Below are 17,456 nucleotides of genomic sequence, written 5' to 3' on the forward strand. Positions count from 1 at the left end.
ATGGCCGAGAGTGGTGAAAGCGGCGGCCCTCCGAGCTCCCAGGACGGCGCCGCCGCGGCCGAAGGTGCAGGCGCCCCCGCGGCCGCTGCGTCCGCGGAGCCCAAGATCATGAAAGTCACCGTGAAGACCCCGAAGGAGAAGGAGGAGTTCGCCGTGCCCGAGAACAGCTCCGTGCAGCAGGTGAGGGCCGCCCTGGCCGCGGGCCCGGGTGGGGGTGGCGGCGGGACCTCCGCCCGCGGCGGGAGGAGACCGTCCCCCGAGGTGCTGTCGGCCCGCCTCGCGGGTCTCGCCCCGAATCAGATCACACCCAAGTTGCCGGGTGTGCTCCTTGGGACACCGCAGAGGCTTGTGGCGGGGCCCCGCGGCCTGCTGTGGGACGCGCCGACGCCGCCCCCTCCCCCCGCTCCCGCGTCCGCGGACCACCAGCCCCCGCCCCAGCCCCCGCCCCCCGCCCCCCGCCCCCCGCCCCCCGCCGCCTCCCTCCCGCTGCTCACAAAGGAAAGGGACCACCGCCGCGCTCCGGGCGGGGTGGAGGCCGGGCTGGGCGAGGGTTCGCGGTAGCCTCCTCTGCGGTTTTGTCTCCTGAGTTAAAAAAAAAAAAAAGGGTGGGTGGGTGCCCATTGTTTCACCTGCTTGCAGCTTAAGGTCGATTTTGGGGCGAGGAGCACGTGTACATTTAGTTCTGCGTTTTGATTGCTGAAATCTTTTCTACCTTCTAATCTTCAAAAAAAAAAAAAAATTAACCATGACGTAGAAATCGTTTTCAGCCACATCTTAATAGTACTAGCCTTAAGGAAGAAAGGTGGATGACTTTCATTGATGACTTGCGGTTTTCTTTTTAGTGTTTATCATCCCTTAGGTGCCAGTCATCGGGAAGGTTTTTGTTTGATTTTAGAGGGATGGTAGCCACGTTTTGCAGATATTAGCGGTGGCAGTCGAATGCAAGAGAACAAAATTGGAGTTAATGGAGAATATTGCCAGATAATTTACTGCTTAAAATTGGGTTCGGGTGTACAAACTTTGCTGTTCAATTAAGAATCTTGAAGAATTCAACAAATTTGTTGTAGCTTATTGTTGAAAATATTTTGCATAGTTGTTGACCTCTGACGATCTAAAATGGGAACAGTTTGAGGGAACAACAATGTGAAATGTACATGTAAGTTTTCTCATAAACTGTAAATGGGATATTGGTTTACATAATCGTTCTGAAAGGTGGTGTAGAGTAGAGCAGGAAATAGTGGTGTAAATAGAGTAGAGCAGTAAGTAGAGTGTACCATCAACTGAGAAACTTTTACCACCTACTGAATCACCTTTTGTGTGTGTGTGTGTGTGGGGGGGTCCCCAATTGTATAAAAATTTCTCTTAACATTTTAATATTTTCTAACATCTAGCAGAGTTGAAAGAATGGTACAGTGAACATTCATAGTTCGTCACCTACAATTGACGCTTTGTTTTATTTGCTTTATCACGCAACTAATCATGTATTACTTCCTTTTACTTTTTGAATGCATTTTAGAGTAAGTTGCAAGTATCATTAAATGTTTTCAACAAATACACCTATATGATCCAAAGTTTTATCAAGATGTAGAACTTTACAGTTCAATCACTCCCCTCCATACATCACTGTTTTGATTTTTTTCACCATTAGTTTTTGCCTGTTCTAGAACTTCACATAAGTGGGATTATATAGTATATATTCTGTTGGGTAAGGTCTTTTCACTCAGTGTAATGTTTTTGAGATGCATTCTTGTATATGCCAGTAATTCCTGTTTATTGCTGTGTTTTCCACTGTGTGAATATGCCATTAATTAATGCATTCTGCTGAGGGCCACATGGGCTTCTTGCAGTTGGTTGCTGTGAACATACAAACTTTTTTTGTTGGACAGAGGGAGTTTTTCCTGTTAAAATTCTTAGAAGTGGAATGACTGGGTGATAGCGTAGTTGTAGGCTTAGTTATGAGAAACTGTCTTTTTAAAAAGAGCTTCTATCGCTCTTTTTTAAAGGCTGGTCGAAAAGAAACAACCCAGATGATTAACAACCCCTTAGCTGATGAATAAAGAGTAAAATGTGATATATTCCCCTACAATGGAATACTATTCGGTATTCCACCAAAGGTTCTACCAAAGGTTCTTGGGAGTTCCTGTTGCTCCACATCCCTGCTAGCATTTGATAGTGTCAGTCTTTTTCATTTTAGCTCTGCTAGGTATATTAGCTTTTGAAGCCCTTAGATCTTCTTTCTAGGATTGCTAATTCAGGTCTCCACCTTCATGCCTGCTTTCAGCATTTTATTGTAAAGGATTGGAAAGAGTCAATATTTTATAAATAGAAAAGTACATTTAAGTTATTTTATGAGGTACTGTCTGTTAGGATTTATATATATATTGTGTGTGTGAGAGTGACATTAGAATTTTAAAGCCTGTGGGAGTTTTAATTTTACTTTTCTGTAACCAAAGTAAATTGGTTAAATTAAAGCTTTTCCGAAGCAACTTATTCTGATGACATTTGAATTTTTATTCTGAAAAGTGCTTTCTGTTGTCATTCGTTCATTAAAATTAGTGCAGAGAGCAGAAGGGAGCTTCCAGGTAACGTGTCTAATTAGCTTGTTCCGGGATTTTGTAGTGCTCTAGGTTATAGTAAAAGATTTTGAAATCTAGTTCTCTGAAATATTCAGGCAACATATATTCTAGTCTTAGAAAACATTTTTATCATTTGAAACTTTTAGAATATTCGTATACTTAGATATAACAAGTATTGCATAGATTTGAGCCTTTTCTTGTTAAGGGAAATTGCTGTGTGTCAGGATCATTACCACAAACATCATGTAACATCATACTTTATGATGAGTGTAGAACTGTACTGTCCACTTTGGTACTACCAGCCACATCTGACTATTGAATACTTAAAATGTGGTTGGATTGATTTGAAATATGCTGAAAGCATAACTTACAGATTTTGAAAACCTGTGACTGGCTTCTTTCAGTTAATATTTTCAAGGTTCATCTGTGTTGTTGTAGCATGGATCAGTTCTTCCCTTTTATTGCCGAATAGTATTCCATTGTAGGGGAATATATCGCATTTTATTCTTTATTCATCAGCTAAGGGGTTGTTAATCATTTGGGTTGTTTCTTTTCGACCAGCCTGAATAATGTCTCTGTGAATAACCCAAAAGTTTTTGTATAGACATGTCTTTGTATTTCTTGAGTGTGTACCTATGAATGGAAATGGTAGGTCATGTGGTAGTCTATGTTTAACTTTTTGAGGAACTGCCAAACTATTTTCCAAAGTGACTACACCATTTTATATTCCCACCAGGAGTGCATGAGGATTCCAATTACTCTACATTCCCCGGAACACTTGTTATTGTCTGTCTTTGATTATTGCCCATCCTAGTTACTGTGTAGTGCATCTCATTGTGATTACATGACTCAGTGTGGTCTGGGAGTCCTCAAGCCCTTTCTAGGAGGACCACGAGATCAAAACTATTTTCACAATAATTCTGTTGTATTTTTCACTCTAATTCTCCAAAAAATCAGCAGCACACTTTCTTAGAAGCTGTAAGATGTGGTGGGATATTAGTTTCTTTATGAAACTAAAGTGATTAGCAAAAAATTAAAACAGTGCTACTTTTCACACTGGAGAAATATAGTTACTTTTCATAAGAATGTTATTTATATTAATATGTAATGAGTTTATTGTTATTTTTTATTTATTTCTTTTTAAAAGATTTTATTTATTTATTCATGAGAGAGGCAGAGATGTAAACAGAGGGAGAAGCAGGCTCCACACAGGGAGCCCAATGGTGGGACTCGATCCCTGGCCTTCAGGATCACGCCCTAAGCCGAAGGCAGATGCTTAACTGCTGGGCCACCCAAGCGTCCCAGGTTTATTGTTATTTTTAAATGAATGTTTTTTAAGATACCTCAGTTTTAGTTTTTAATAAAGCAAATATCAGTAGATACAATGTACATAAACAAAAGCTTGGGTTTCAGATTTGTGAGAGTGATGTCCTAAAGACCAAAAATTGCTCTGAATATTTAATACATTAAGTAGGTACTTGTAAGATGGAGGATTGACTCCAGATTCCACTAAGTTGCCATTGCCTCTTGCCTAGAAACCATAGTAGCTTGCTGATGAGTCTCCCACCTCACTGCCTTCCCTCCAACATACATTCCTGGGTCAGTCCCTGTGAAATTTTAATCAGATGTTATCCTTTATTTAACTACCAATAGTTCTGCACTGATCTTAGACTTACATAACTCAGCCATGGGGCCCTATGTGCTATATAGTTCCTGCCTACCACTCCATTCTGATGTGTTCTTTCCTCCTCAGTTACTTGCTCTTTTCCACATTGACTGTTCCTTGATCTGTTAATTTTTTTTCCTGCCTCAGGAATATGTTCTTGCTACCTGGAAAGCCTCCTACTCTGCCTGTTCCCACCCCTACCTTAAATCTCAGTGTGAGGGTCACTTGCTCATATCCCTGATTGTCTAGACTGGGATTTCCTGCTGTATTTTCTCACAGCACTATTTTTTGGTCATAATTCGTCACAATTTAAATTCAGTATTTATGTGGTGTTTGATTAAAGCTTATTTCTTCTGCTAGAGATGGTCTTTGATTGTTCACCATTGATTACCAAAGCATAACACATAGTTTGGGTTCAGTAAATATTTGTTTACAAGTGAATTTAGACTTATGTACAATAACATGTATTTAATAATAATTGCCTGTTATTGAGCCTTCATTGGGTGCAATATATACATGATCTCATGGCTTCTTGCCCTCATCAAAGCTTGTCTTAAATTGCTGTCCCCTTGGGTTATCACTCTCCAACCACAACGGGTTTCCTGCAGGGAAAACCTCTGACTGTATCTCTGCCTCTCTCTCCATGTCTCTCTCGAATAAATAATTAAAATTCTTAAAAAAAAAAAAAATTCAGATACCATATATAATTAAAATCTTAAAAAAAAAGTTCAGATACCCATTAAATAGTGGAGCCTAGATTCAAATTCAGTGACTAACTTTGGAGGTGTTGGTTAGATTCAAATCTAACCACTACTCCAGGTTGCCTTGACTTTTCTAAAGTTTATTTATTTATATTTTTAAAAGTTTTTATTTAAATTTTAGTTAACATACAGTGTAATATTAACTTCAGGTGTATAATACAGTGATTAAAATTAAATGTTAGAGTGATCAGAGTTTGGACTCACTAAATGAGTTCAACAATTATAATATGTGATACCATTTTGTGATTAATATATATGGGCTTTTATCCTTCCCATTTCATACTGGATTTGCAAGCGGTAGGGGCTGTTTTGCTTACCTCCTAATCCCGTAGTGCTTGGCACATACTGTGTAGTGCATGTTTTTTTTTTTTTTTTCTAATTTTATTTTTATCATTTATTAATGAGAGAGAGAGAGAGAGAGAGGCAGAAACACAGGCAGGCTCCATGCAGGGAGCCCGATGCGGGACTTGATCCCGGGACTCCAGGATCATGCCCAGGCCAAAGGCAGGCGCTAAACCACTGAGCCACCCAGGGATCCCCTGTAGTGCATGTATTTATTGAGTGAACAAATAATGTCTTAAAGTTTTATTTGCAATACTTTGTACTTATTTGGAGATATTTTTAATTGTGATTTACTTAGAAAAATGTGATGCTTATTTTTAGTTGAAGTGTCTAATGGCATTTCTGTTTTTCTGTAAGAGCGGCTTCTATTTAAAAAAGAACATTTCATTAAATTAGGATTGGAGACTTAAGTTGGTAACATCTGTAAATCTGATGCAAAAAGTTTTGGGTTAGCATACAAAACATTCTATTATATGTATGATAAAGTGTGTATATATAAATGTGTGTGTGCTAGTATTTCGCAAAATGTTTTCATTACCCCAGAAAATCTGAACTTTGGTCTTTCCAGGTAAACTTATGCCATTATGACCTGGTTTGATTTCTTACTGATAAGACAACATAGACTGCTTAGTTTACTTATTACTGGTTAAGCAGCTGCTATAGGCTTCTAGACTTGAGACTTGGGTGTAATGGTTTTTGGTAAAACAACCCCCCCCCAAAAACAAACAAACAAACAAACCCAAAACAACCTTTAAAACTCTTTCAGTGGATTCTGTTCAGAAAAGCACTTATCTGTATACCCATATATAATTTTCTATTTATTTTTGTTAAGCAGATGGATCATTAGCCTCATTTTTCTTTACTCTCTTTTCACTTGTTTATTTGTGTTGTGGTCTTTCCATATTGGCATGTGTGGAACTAACTTATTCCACTCTTATTTATTATTCGTAAAATTTTTGTTAGGATTTTGAGAAAGGGGGAAGTGTTTATTGGCAAATTTAAGTATATTGAAATGTGGTCTGCATTTTTGAGACAATGTGAACATTGGAATTGGAGAGATTTTTGAGCAAGATGCTTTTACTCCTTTGAACCTCACTGGTAGCATTTTTAAAATGCGATAATAATACTTGATTCACAAGACCGTATGGGGGCTTTCATGAGATAATATGTGTAAAGTATTTGGCTTAGGGTTTCTATGCTCTATTTGTATTGGTTTCTTTCCTCTTGCACCCTTTTATTTGACAGTGAGTTGAGTCTTAATTTTTTGCAGTAGAAGGAAGCTCTAATAGTATCTAGCATGTGAATAATGAAACATTTAGTTTGCTATTCTTTGTCAGATTTAGATTATAGAAACTTTAAAAATAGTATGTTTTATAGCTAACGCACTATAACATTTATGGCTGAATGTTCAACTTTATAAGAAAAGAGAGTGCTTTTCTCATATAGCTGCTCATGTCTCTAGTTACGGCTCATATTCGATATCTTTGTGTTAGATTTATGCAATGTTTTTTAATGAGAGTACTAATTAATGTTACTCGGACATAGGTGTTTGGAGAGTGATAACTGGGTGAAATATTACATAGGATGATTTATTGAATATGGATTTTTTCTTTAGAGGTATTAGCAGTATGGAATGAGGAACTGACTAAAAGACTTGTAACTTGGGGACGCCCAGGTAGCTCTGTGGTTTAGCACCGCCTTCAGCCCAGGGTATGATCCTGAAGTCCCACATTGGGCTCCCTGCATGGAGCCTGCTTCTCCCTCTGCTTGTGTCTCTGCCTCTCTCTCTCTCTCTGCCTCTGTCTCTCTCATGAATTAAATAAATAAAAATCTTAAAAAAAAAGAAATACTTGTAACTTAAAATACTAAAATAGCAAATATTTGAAGTATATTATTCTGACAACTGTTTAGAGAGTTCTTGCTAATGCTAATAATGTGTGGTTCTGCAAGAAATTCAACTAATATGTTTTAATCAGAACTTTTTTTTAAAGGTCACAAAAATATTTTTTTGAGGATACTTAATAGCGGAGAGATGACTAAAGGCAAGTTTGGGTTGTGGGATATTTGCAAAGGATGACAGTGTTTGTTTTAGGTAATCTAAAAATCAGATTAACTTAATTTTAAAAAGTGGTTACGATTCAGGGTTTATCTTTACATAATTATGCTTGAATATCTGAGTGTGTGCACGTGTGTGAGTATTCTGCTGCCCCCAGGCATTTTCCATACCTCTCTCTATTCTCCCATCTGCCCTACAGAATAAATACCTCCATTTTAGGGGCAGAGACACTTAAGTAACATCCTCAAGGTCACAGCTTGAAAGTGACAAAACCAAGATTTGAATTAAAATCTAAATGTTTCAAAAACATTTTTTTCTTAACCATTTTTGTTTGCTCTCCTCACCTGGTGTGTCTTTCTTCCCCTAATCAATCAAGAACAGGAAATAAGTGGGTCCTGAACCACTGAGATTGGTATCATAAAAGCTGATATACTAGATCATACGTTTTCATGTCAGGAGAGCATTTCAAATTATCTCAGCATTCTATTTTATTTGGTTTTCTAATTCTTAATTGCTTACTTGCCTCTTCTTCCCTGATTAAAAATAGTAAATTTAGGGGATCCCTGGGTGGCGCAGCGGTTTGGCGCCTGCCTTTGGCCCAGGGCGCGATCCTGGAAACCCGGGATCGAATCCCACATCGGGCTCCCGGTGCGTGGAGCCTGCTTCTCCCTCTGCCTATGTCTCTGCCTCTCTCTCTCTCTCTCTCTCTCTCTGTGACTGTCATTAATAAAAAAAAAAAAAAATTAAAAATAGTAAATTTAGAGGGGCGGGGAGGTATGCTGTCAAGATAAGAGCTGACAGTCTGGCGAAAAAAGCAGATACTGGACACCTTGAGAGTTTGGAATAGTGTCACTGTATTGCAGAACAGCAGTAGATATATGCAGCAGTAACTCAGCATTCTCAAAAACTTGCGTTCTGATCACACCCAGGTAAACATAAATTAGCTGGAGAATCCACTGATGTGAAACACCTGACTTTGGGTGAGGTTGAGAGACGAGGCTAGTGACAGTTGTTTTGTACATACTGGGTTGATTTCAAACCGTTGGCTTAAATTACTTATTTGAAGTACGTTAGAATTTTGATTCTTCTGGTTATTGGGAAAACATGTAGTACTCCTAAGTTTTCAGCTATTTGGCCTATTGTTTATTACTGTAGGTTGTCAGTGCAAGAGCAGAGTAGGAAACATACATTTATAGGAAATATAGACCCGTAGAGGCCCATTCTAGCATGTATTTTTCATTTTGGATTAGTGGTGCCAGTGTAGGCCTTAGGACAAAAATATCTAGATAGTCTAGAAATAAGTAAAGGAAATTAGGAAAAATCTTTCCCTTCTGGTTAAGATTCTTCCCTAGATAGATGAAAACATTTTATATAATTTGTTACATAAGTTTTATGTTTCTGCAGAGAAATAGGAGAAATAGTATCTGTGGACTGCTTTTATATAAAACAGCTTTGATAGTTTTCAAGGTTGCTAATTGTTTTTTTTTTTTTTTTTTTCTGGCAGTACTACTTAGCCTCTGATTTCCTCTTGTTGTGTTCAACAAAATTGTAGTAAATAAAACAGACATGGAAGTAAAGTTCAAATGTTAGAAAATTTTTGGAAAGTTTGAAGCCACTATAAGCTGAAACTATTCCCCTCTACCTAAATAGTGTTTAGGAGTTTAAGGAAATCTGAAGTATGTAGTTTCGGCTATTCTGTAAAAGTGTAATATTGGGGCCCCTGGGTTGCTCAGTTGGTTAGGTGTCTGCCCTCTTGTCCTGGTCATGATACCAGGGGCCTGGGATCAAGTTCAGCTTTGGGCTCCCTGCTCTGCAAGGAGTCAGCTTCTCCCCCTGCCCCTCCCCCCATTCATTCTCTCTCTCACACACACTCACAAATATATAAAATCTTTTTTAAAAAAATGAAAAAACAACATTATTTACATTGATCATATTTGGGTTAAAGTTTTCTAAAATGCATATTTGGAAAAGCATATCTTATCTATTTGAGATGATACAATTATAAAAGTAAGGTTTATGGAGTAGTGGGCAGCTGAATCCCTTGGTTTTTGCTAGTTTGTTCAAAGCTTTGGATCATTTATTCAGAATCAAATTAGTCTTCTGTTGGGATGCCTGGGTGGCTCAGCAGTTGAGCATCTGCTTTCTGATCAGGGCATGGTCCCAGAGTCCTGGGACTGAGTCCCACATCAGGCTTCCTGCATGGAGCATGCTTCTCCCTCTCCTGTGTCTCTGCCTCTCTCTCTCTCTCTCTCTCTCTCTCTCATGAATAAATAGAATCTTAAAAAAAAAATTAGTCTTCTATTTGGGGAGTGGTTCTAATATCTAAGTATTTTGACATTGGTTTGAAACTTAAAATTTATAAGAACTGAGTTAGAATTGGTAGTCAGATTATACATTTTTCCTTTGTATAGTACTAGACATATAGTTGAACTCTATCACCATCTCTAACATAATGCTTTACCAACTTGCACTATGAAGTGCTGTGAACTCATATTGAATTGCTTTAGGTGCCCCCCGAAAACCAGGAGTTCCATGAGATTGGAGAATCCTATATTTAGTGATACTAATTTTGAACAGCACTGGAAATTCTGTAAGAGAAAGTGATTTGGGGATGCCTGGGTGGCTCAGTGTTAGGCACGTCTGCCTTCGGCTCAAGGCGTGATCCTGGATTCCCGGGATGGAGTCCCGCATCTGGCTCCCTGCATGGAGCCTGCTTCTCCCTCTATGTCTCTGCCTCTCTCTCTAGGTCTCTCGTGAATAAATAAATAAAATCTTTAAAAAAAAAGAGTTGCTTTTTTTTTTTTTTTTTTGGTAATGGGTCAGGACTGGTTTAGTTTTTTGAGGTTTTGTTGTGAGGATTGAATGAGATAGTATATGGTGCCAGGAGCAGTGTAGCTGCTTAATCAAAAAATGATTCGTGTAAGTGCTTTATGAACTGTGCCATGGGATTTTACTCTCTTGCTTCGGGGCATCATTGATCAGCCTATAGTCTGTCCAGAAAGTCCCGATTATCCTCAAGATACTGATGTTAGGAGGACTCCAGCCCTTCAATATTACTAAGGGCTCAACTAAACTTTTCATAGCTGTTCTATAAGCTTTTGAGGTTATGGCTGTTTTGTACAGCCTGTCTTATCTGTCTTTGTCAGATATAGTGCTCACAGGTGATCATCTCTTATTCTTGAGTGATCATCTCTGTTGTGATTTCTAGGTCTCGTATCTACTCTGGTCCGCTACCTAAAACTAGAGCATCTTCATCGTCAGTTCCTTTCAGATGAGCTGCCAAAGGCAAGGTCTATGTTAGCTTTCTGGCTAGGTGAGACACTTGAAATTGGAATGCCCAGGAAAGTTGGTCTCCTGTGTTTTGCTTTCCTGTTGTTTCTTACGTAGTGGGCATTTACAATCGACTATTTTTAATATTATTTTATTTATTCATGAGAGACACACGGTGCGGGGGGGGGGGCGACCCACAGGCAGAAGGAGAAGATGACTCCCGGTGGGGAGCCCGATGTAAGACTTGATCCTAGGACCCCGGGATCATGCCCTGAGCCGGAGACAGATGTCTGCTCAACCACTGAGCCACCCAGGTGTCTCTACAGTTAACTTTTATTTTTTTATTTAAAGATTTTATTTATTCATGAGATATATATATATATATATAGAGAGAGATATTTATTCATGAGATATATATATAGAGAGAGAGAGGGAGAGAGAGAGGGGCAGAGAGAGAGAAGCAGGCTCCGTGCAGGAAGCCCGATGTGGGACTCAATCCTGGGACTCTGGGATCATGCCCTGAGCCAAAGGCAGACAGACACTCAAGCACTGAGCCACCCAGGTGTCCCTACAGTCAACTTTTAAACATATTTTTAATTGAAGTTTGTAGTACAGAAGAATGCACTCATCATGAATGTGTGGTTTCATGTATTAAGCACAAAGGTCCAATTCCTCAGAAGTCACCTTATGATCCCTTAAAATCACCACCTTCTCCTAAAGGTAGCTACTATTCTTTTCACAATATGGATTTTGCCCCCTCCTACCTCCTTTAAAAAAAAAAAAAACAACTTTATATAAGTCAGATCACACAGTTTATCTTCGTTAGTGATTGGCTTTTGTTCTCCACTGAGGGATCCGTGATGATACGTGAGTATAGTTTGTTGTCATAGTGTGTTGTCATTGTCATTACTAATATCTTAGTAAGTAAGTATAACACAATTTCTTCTTCTAAAGAACACTTGGGTTATTTAAAGTTTTTGGCTAATAACAAAGAATACTGGTTTGAACTTCCTTGAGCATATCTTTTGGTGTACCTATGGACCCGTAATTTGTTAGATAAAATCTTGTAAGTGGAATTGTTGGGTAAGCATCGGTTCAACTTCTGCCTCAAAATATTTTTCCAAAATACAACAATTTATACTGCTACCTGTAATGTATGTGGATTCCAGTTGTTCCACATCATCTACGACTTTCTGTACTAGTCTTTTAGGTTGAATGTATCATTGTTTTTTTTTTAAGATTTATTTATTTATCCATGAGAGACACAGACTGAAAGAGGCAGAGACACAGGCAGAGGGAGAAGCAGGCTCCCTGCAGGGAGCCCCATGTGGGATTTGATCTCGGATCCCGGGATCTTGACCTGAACCGAAGGGCGGCGCCCAACTGCTGAGCCATCCAGGCGTCCCGTATCACTGGTTTTGATTTGAAAATTACCTAATTGATAATTAAGTTAGGAAAAAAGCACATTTTCCTTTGTGTTAGCCATTTAGCTTTCATTCTGTGAAGTTCCTGTTTTAGTCTCTTGAACTGTTTTTTAATTGGGTTTTGTCTTGATGATTGTGCATATCCTGTATAAAACCTGGATTCAAGCCCTCTTGGTTGTTGGTATTTTAGATATTTTCTCTCTTTTGCTTATCTCTGTTAATGATAGTTCAGTTTATTGTGCCTCATGAGTGTGTGTGGGGGGGTGGGGGGGGGGAGAGACTCCCTGCTGAGTAAGGGAGCAGCTGTGGGTCCTGATTAGAGCACCTGACCAAAGGCAGATGCTTAACTGACTGAGCCACCCAGGCGTCCCTATTGTGCCTCTTTTTTTCTTTTTCCCCCCAAATGCTTACATCCTTTTGTGTCCCGCTTAGGAAATCTTTTCCAGTTGTATAGAATTTTATTGATTTCTATTTTGGGGACTGTTTAATTGCATGGCAGTGTTTAATTTCCATGTGGTCATAGTACATGCTTGGTAAGATTTTAACTTAAAATATGCTGACTTGCTTTATGGCACAGCATATGGTCTAGTTTTATAAATGTACTTAGAATGCTTATTCTGTAGTTGTTGGATGCAGTTTTCTATACATTCCAGTTAAGACACTAATTATGTTCAAATCTTTTATATCCTTACCTTTTTTTCTTTTTCCTATTTTATTCTATCAGGTACTGAGGTAAATGTGCTCAAATCTTACTGTACTTTTGGATTTGTGTGTTTTTCTTTGTGGTTATGTTAGGTTTTATGTACTTTGAAGCTGTCTTATATATGTATACATATAAAGTTTTGGTTTGCGAATTTAACACTTCAGAATGTTGAAATGTCTTGTTGCTTTTTGTATTAAAGTCTGTTTTGTTGTTTAGAATAACCTCACTCACTTTCTTTGGTTATACCCATTTTTTTTTCAATCTTTCTTTGCAGTTTAGGAATACCATTTTTAAGCAGCATGAAGTTGAGTTTTTAAATCCAGTTTGGTATTCCTTGTCTTTTTAATATATAGTCTATTATGTAATTGCTGCTAAATTTGGTTTACATTTATCCATTACATTATTTATTTTTCCTGTTTATTCTCTTCTGTTAGGTTGGTGGACGTATTCTGTTTTTACTAGTTTTTTTAGTAGTTCTAGAGATTACCATATGCATCTTAATTTGTAAAATGACTAAATAAGTACTTGTACTTCTTCCTATTTAGTTTAAGGACCTTGGAACAGTTAAACTCCCACCTGCCTCTGGACTAGACGTTCTTTCATATAACACAAGGCATTATTATTAATGCTTTATCAAAATTTTATTTTGATTTACCCATGTATATATTCCACTTTTTATTCCTTCTTTTAGGGTCATTTTCTTTTGTCTGAGGAATACATTAACATTTCCTATAGTCTGTATATGCCAGGTAATATTTTAGTTTTTGTATGTCTGAAAATGTTTCATTTTGAGGGACTTTTTTTACTGTATGTAAAATTTTAGGCCAGTTATTCTTCCCTCTTCTAAATTTTTTTTTTTTATGGGTGATTTCAAGTATATGGGGAATAGATATTAGTTAAACCCTCAGGAATCCTGTACCTACCTTTGACAGCTAATCTTAAAGCCATCCTTGTTTCAAGTATACTTTCCCTTAAGGCACCTTCCCCATCATTTTTTTTTTTTTTAAAGATTTTATTTATTTATTCAAGAGAAAGAACATGAGCATGGGAAAGGGAAAAGCAGGCTCCATGTGGGGCTCAATCCCAGAACGTGGGATCATGACCTGAACTGAAGGCACACACCTAACTGAGCTGCCCAGGCACCCTGCCTTTCCCATTATTTTGATGCATCTCTCATGCATGATATCATTTCATCCTTTAATATTTCAGGATGTGTCTTTAAAAAAATGAGGACTTTCTGGGGCATCTGGGTGGCTTGGTCAGTTATGTGTCTGCCTTTGGCTCACATCATGAACCCAGGGTGCTGGGATTGAGTCCTGCATTGGGCTCCCTGCTTGCCAGGAACCTGCTTCTGCCTCTCTCTCTGCTGCTCCCCTTGTGCTTTCTCACATTCTCTGTCAAATAAGTAAATAAAATCTTTAAAATAAAAAAAGGTCCTAAAAAAAAAAGTCCTTTTTTTATTTTAAAGATTTTATTTACTTATTCATGAGAGACAGAGATTGAGAGAGAGAGAGAGAGAGGCAGAGACACAGGCAGAGGGAGAAAAATAAAATCTTTTTTTTTTTTAAAGGACCTTTTTAAAAATCGATACATTATTCTGCCTTTGTAGTGAATAATTCCTTAATTTCATCAGTTCAGGATTTCCTTGCTATCTCAAAATGAGTTTTTAGCATAATGATAGAATAATTATATATTTTAATTGTTTTCAAAAAAGACTTGTATATTTTTAGAGTAGTTTTAGACTCACAGCAAATTGAATGGAAAGTACAGAGTTTCCATACCCCCTGCTCCACATCCCCCCACCTCCCAAAGCATCAACATCCTACTCTGTAGTTGTACATTTCTTAAAATTGATGGGCATCACCTAAAGTCCATACTTTAAGATTCACTCTTCTACATTTTTTTTTTTAAGATTTTTTTTTTCTTATTTGAGAGACCACACCAGCAGGGATAGAGCCCTAGGGAGAGGGACAAGCCGACTCTGCTGAACAGGGAGCCTGATGTGGGGCTTGATCTCAACACCATGGGATCATGATCTGAGCTGAAGTCAAACACCCACAGACTGAGCTATCCAGGCTCCTTCATAGTTTAAGATTCATTCTTGCTGTTTTTACATTCTGTGGGCCTTTTTTTTTTTTTTTTTAAAGATTTTATTTATTCATGAGAGAGACCGACACAGGAACAGAGAGCCCCTGGCTCCTGCCCCAGGCAGGACTCCCTGGATCACGCTCTGACCAAAGGTGCTTAACCGCTGAACCACCCAGGTGTCCCTGTTCTGGGTTTTGACAAATGTTTAATGACATGTACTCTGCCTATTCATTATCGTTTCCTATATATACACATACATACATACATACATACATACATATGGTTTCATATAAATATAATGTTTTTAGCACAGAATAATATTCTGTGGTCTGGATGTACCACAGTTTATTCATTCACCTATTGAAGAATATCTTGGTTGCTTCTGAATTTTGATAGTAATGAGTAAAACTGCTATAAACGTGTGTGCAGATTTTTGTGTGTACATAAGTTTGCAGCTTTTATCATTTGTTAATATTACTTAGCTTCTGATTTTCTCCTTTTGTGTGGACCTAAGGTTTTTTTTTTTTTTTTTTTTTTAAGATTTTATTTATTCATGAGAGACACACAGAGAGAGGTAGAGACACAGGCAGAGGGAGAAGTAGGCTCCATGCACGGAGCCCGACATGGGACTCAATCCCGGGACTCCAGGATCATACCCTAGGCTGAAGGCAGGTGCTGATCTGCTGAGCCACCCGGGGATCCCCTGGACCTAAGTTTTTAACTTTTTGGGGTAAATACCAAGGAGTGTGATTGCTGGTTCAATTGGTAAGAGTATGTTTAGCTTTACAAGAAGCTGCCAAACTATCTTCCAGAGTGTACCAAATGGTATCTCATCAGCAATGAATAAGAGTTTTTCTGTTCCATATCCTTGCTGGCATCTAGTGTTGTATTTTGGATTTGGTCATTCTGTCTAGTAAGAGTGTAGTGCAGTTTCCAAGTTTTATTTTTTAGTTCCCTAATGATATATGTGGAGCATCTTTTCATGTGCTTGTTTGCATTTTGTATATCATTTTTGGTGAGGTGTTAAAGTCTTTTGCTTATCTTTAAAATCAGCTTACCTGGTTGTTAAACTGTTGAGTTTTAGTTTTTCATATATTTTGGATAATAGTCCTTTATCAGATAGATGTGGGTTTTTTTGCAGATATTTTCACTCAGTTTGGCTTGTTTCTCATTTGTTTAAAAAGATTAAGTTTTGAAGTGGGATACAGATAAGATTCATACATTACAAGTGACTGATAAGTTTCTTTTTTTTTTTTCTTCCTTTTCTTTTCCAGTATCTGTGCCTTTCTTTTACTGCCTTGTTGGATTGACTGGGACTTTGAATACCATGTTGAGCAGAGTGGTGGTGGTGATTGGGTGGGGGGAGTGTGTGTGAGATATTCTTGGTTTGTTCCTCATCTTAGTGGGAAAGCATTCACCATTAAGTATGATGTTAACTGCACATATTTCTTAGATGCACATTAGCAGGTCTAGGTAGTTCCTTTTTATTCCTAATTTGTTGAGACTTTTGTCATGAATGAATGTTGTCACATGCTTTTTTACTGTTGACTGATAATATGATTGTTTGGTTTTCCTTCTTTTGTCTGTTGATAAAGTGAATTACATTAATTTTCAAATGTTGACTTAGCCTGCTGGTTCTCTGCATATTGCTGGATTTGATTTACTAGTATTTTGTGGAGGATTTCTTTCTTTTTTTTCAAAGATTTTATTTATTCATGAGAGACACAGAGAGAGAGCGCGAGAGAAGCAGAGAGACAGGCAGAGGGAGAAGCAGGCTCCATGCAGGACCCCAATATGGGACTCAATCCCTGGACTCCAGGAACATGAGCTGGGCCAAAGGCAGGCGCCAAACTGCTGAGCCACCCAGGGATCCCCTAGTGGAGGATTTCTACATCTGTGTTCATAAGGGATATTGGTCGGTAGTTTTTTTGTACTTTGTTTTTTTGCTTTGGTTATCAGGGTGGTATTAGCCTCATGAAATGAGTTGAGAATTGTTTTTTCTTTCTTTTTTTTTTTCTTAAAGATTTTATTTTTTTATGAGAGACACAGAGAGAGGCAGAGACATAGGCAGAGGGAGAAGCAGGCTCCTTGCAGGGAGCTCGAAGCAGAACTCTGGGATCACACCCTGATTGGGCAGACGCTCAACCACTGAACCACCCAGGTTTCCCTGCTTGTATTTTGAAAAGAGATTGAATGAGTTCTGGTAGCTTCAGTCTTTGAAGAAATTGAGTCGTTTCATCAAACTTGTCACACGCGTGTGTGGAATGTCCCTTATCCTTTTACTGTACATGAAGTCTGTAGACTTTCCCTTCTGTTCCTGATAATATTAATTTATGTATTTCTGCTTTTTCTTGGTCAGTCTAGCTAGAGATTTATCAGTTTTACTGATACTTTAAAAAATGTTTCTCTTCTGTTTTTATTTTGCTGATTTCTGCTTTTTTTTATATACCTCGTTTGGGTTTCATTTGCTCTCCGAGTTTCTAAAGGTTAAAACTTAAATTATAGATTTGTGATCTTAAATGTAAGCCTAATACTGTGAATTTCTCTAGGTATTGCTTTATCCAAATCAC

General features: G+C 38.2%; 1 protein-coding gene across 2 annotated transcripts in view; it reads left to right on the top strand.

Moving 5' to 3' along the window:
* The window catches only part of UBQLN1 (ubiquilin 1), a 44,859-nt gene continuing 27,403 nt past the window's right edge, over positions 1 to 17,456 (top strand). For both annotated transcript variants that reach the window (XM_038526976.1, XM_038526977.1), the window contains exon 1: positions 1 to 180. In XM_038526976.1, coding sequence (XP_038382904.1) covers positions 1 to 180 — 180 coding nt within the window. The remainder of the gene's footprint in view (positions 181 to 17,456) is intronic.

This window comes from Canis lupus, chromosome 1, assembly GCF_011100685.1.
Source record: "Canis lupus familiaris isolate Mischka breed German Shepherd chromosome 1, alternate assembly UU_Cfam_GSD_1.0, whole genome shotgun sequence".
Taxonomy (NCBI): domain Eukaryota; kingdom Metazoa; phylum Chordata; class Mammalia; order Carnivora; family Canidae; genus Canis; species Canis lupus.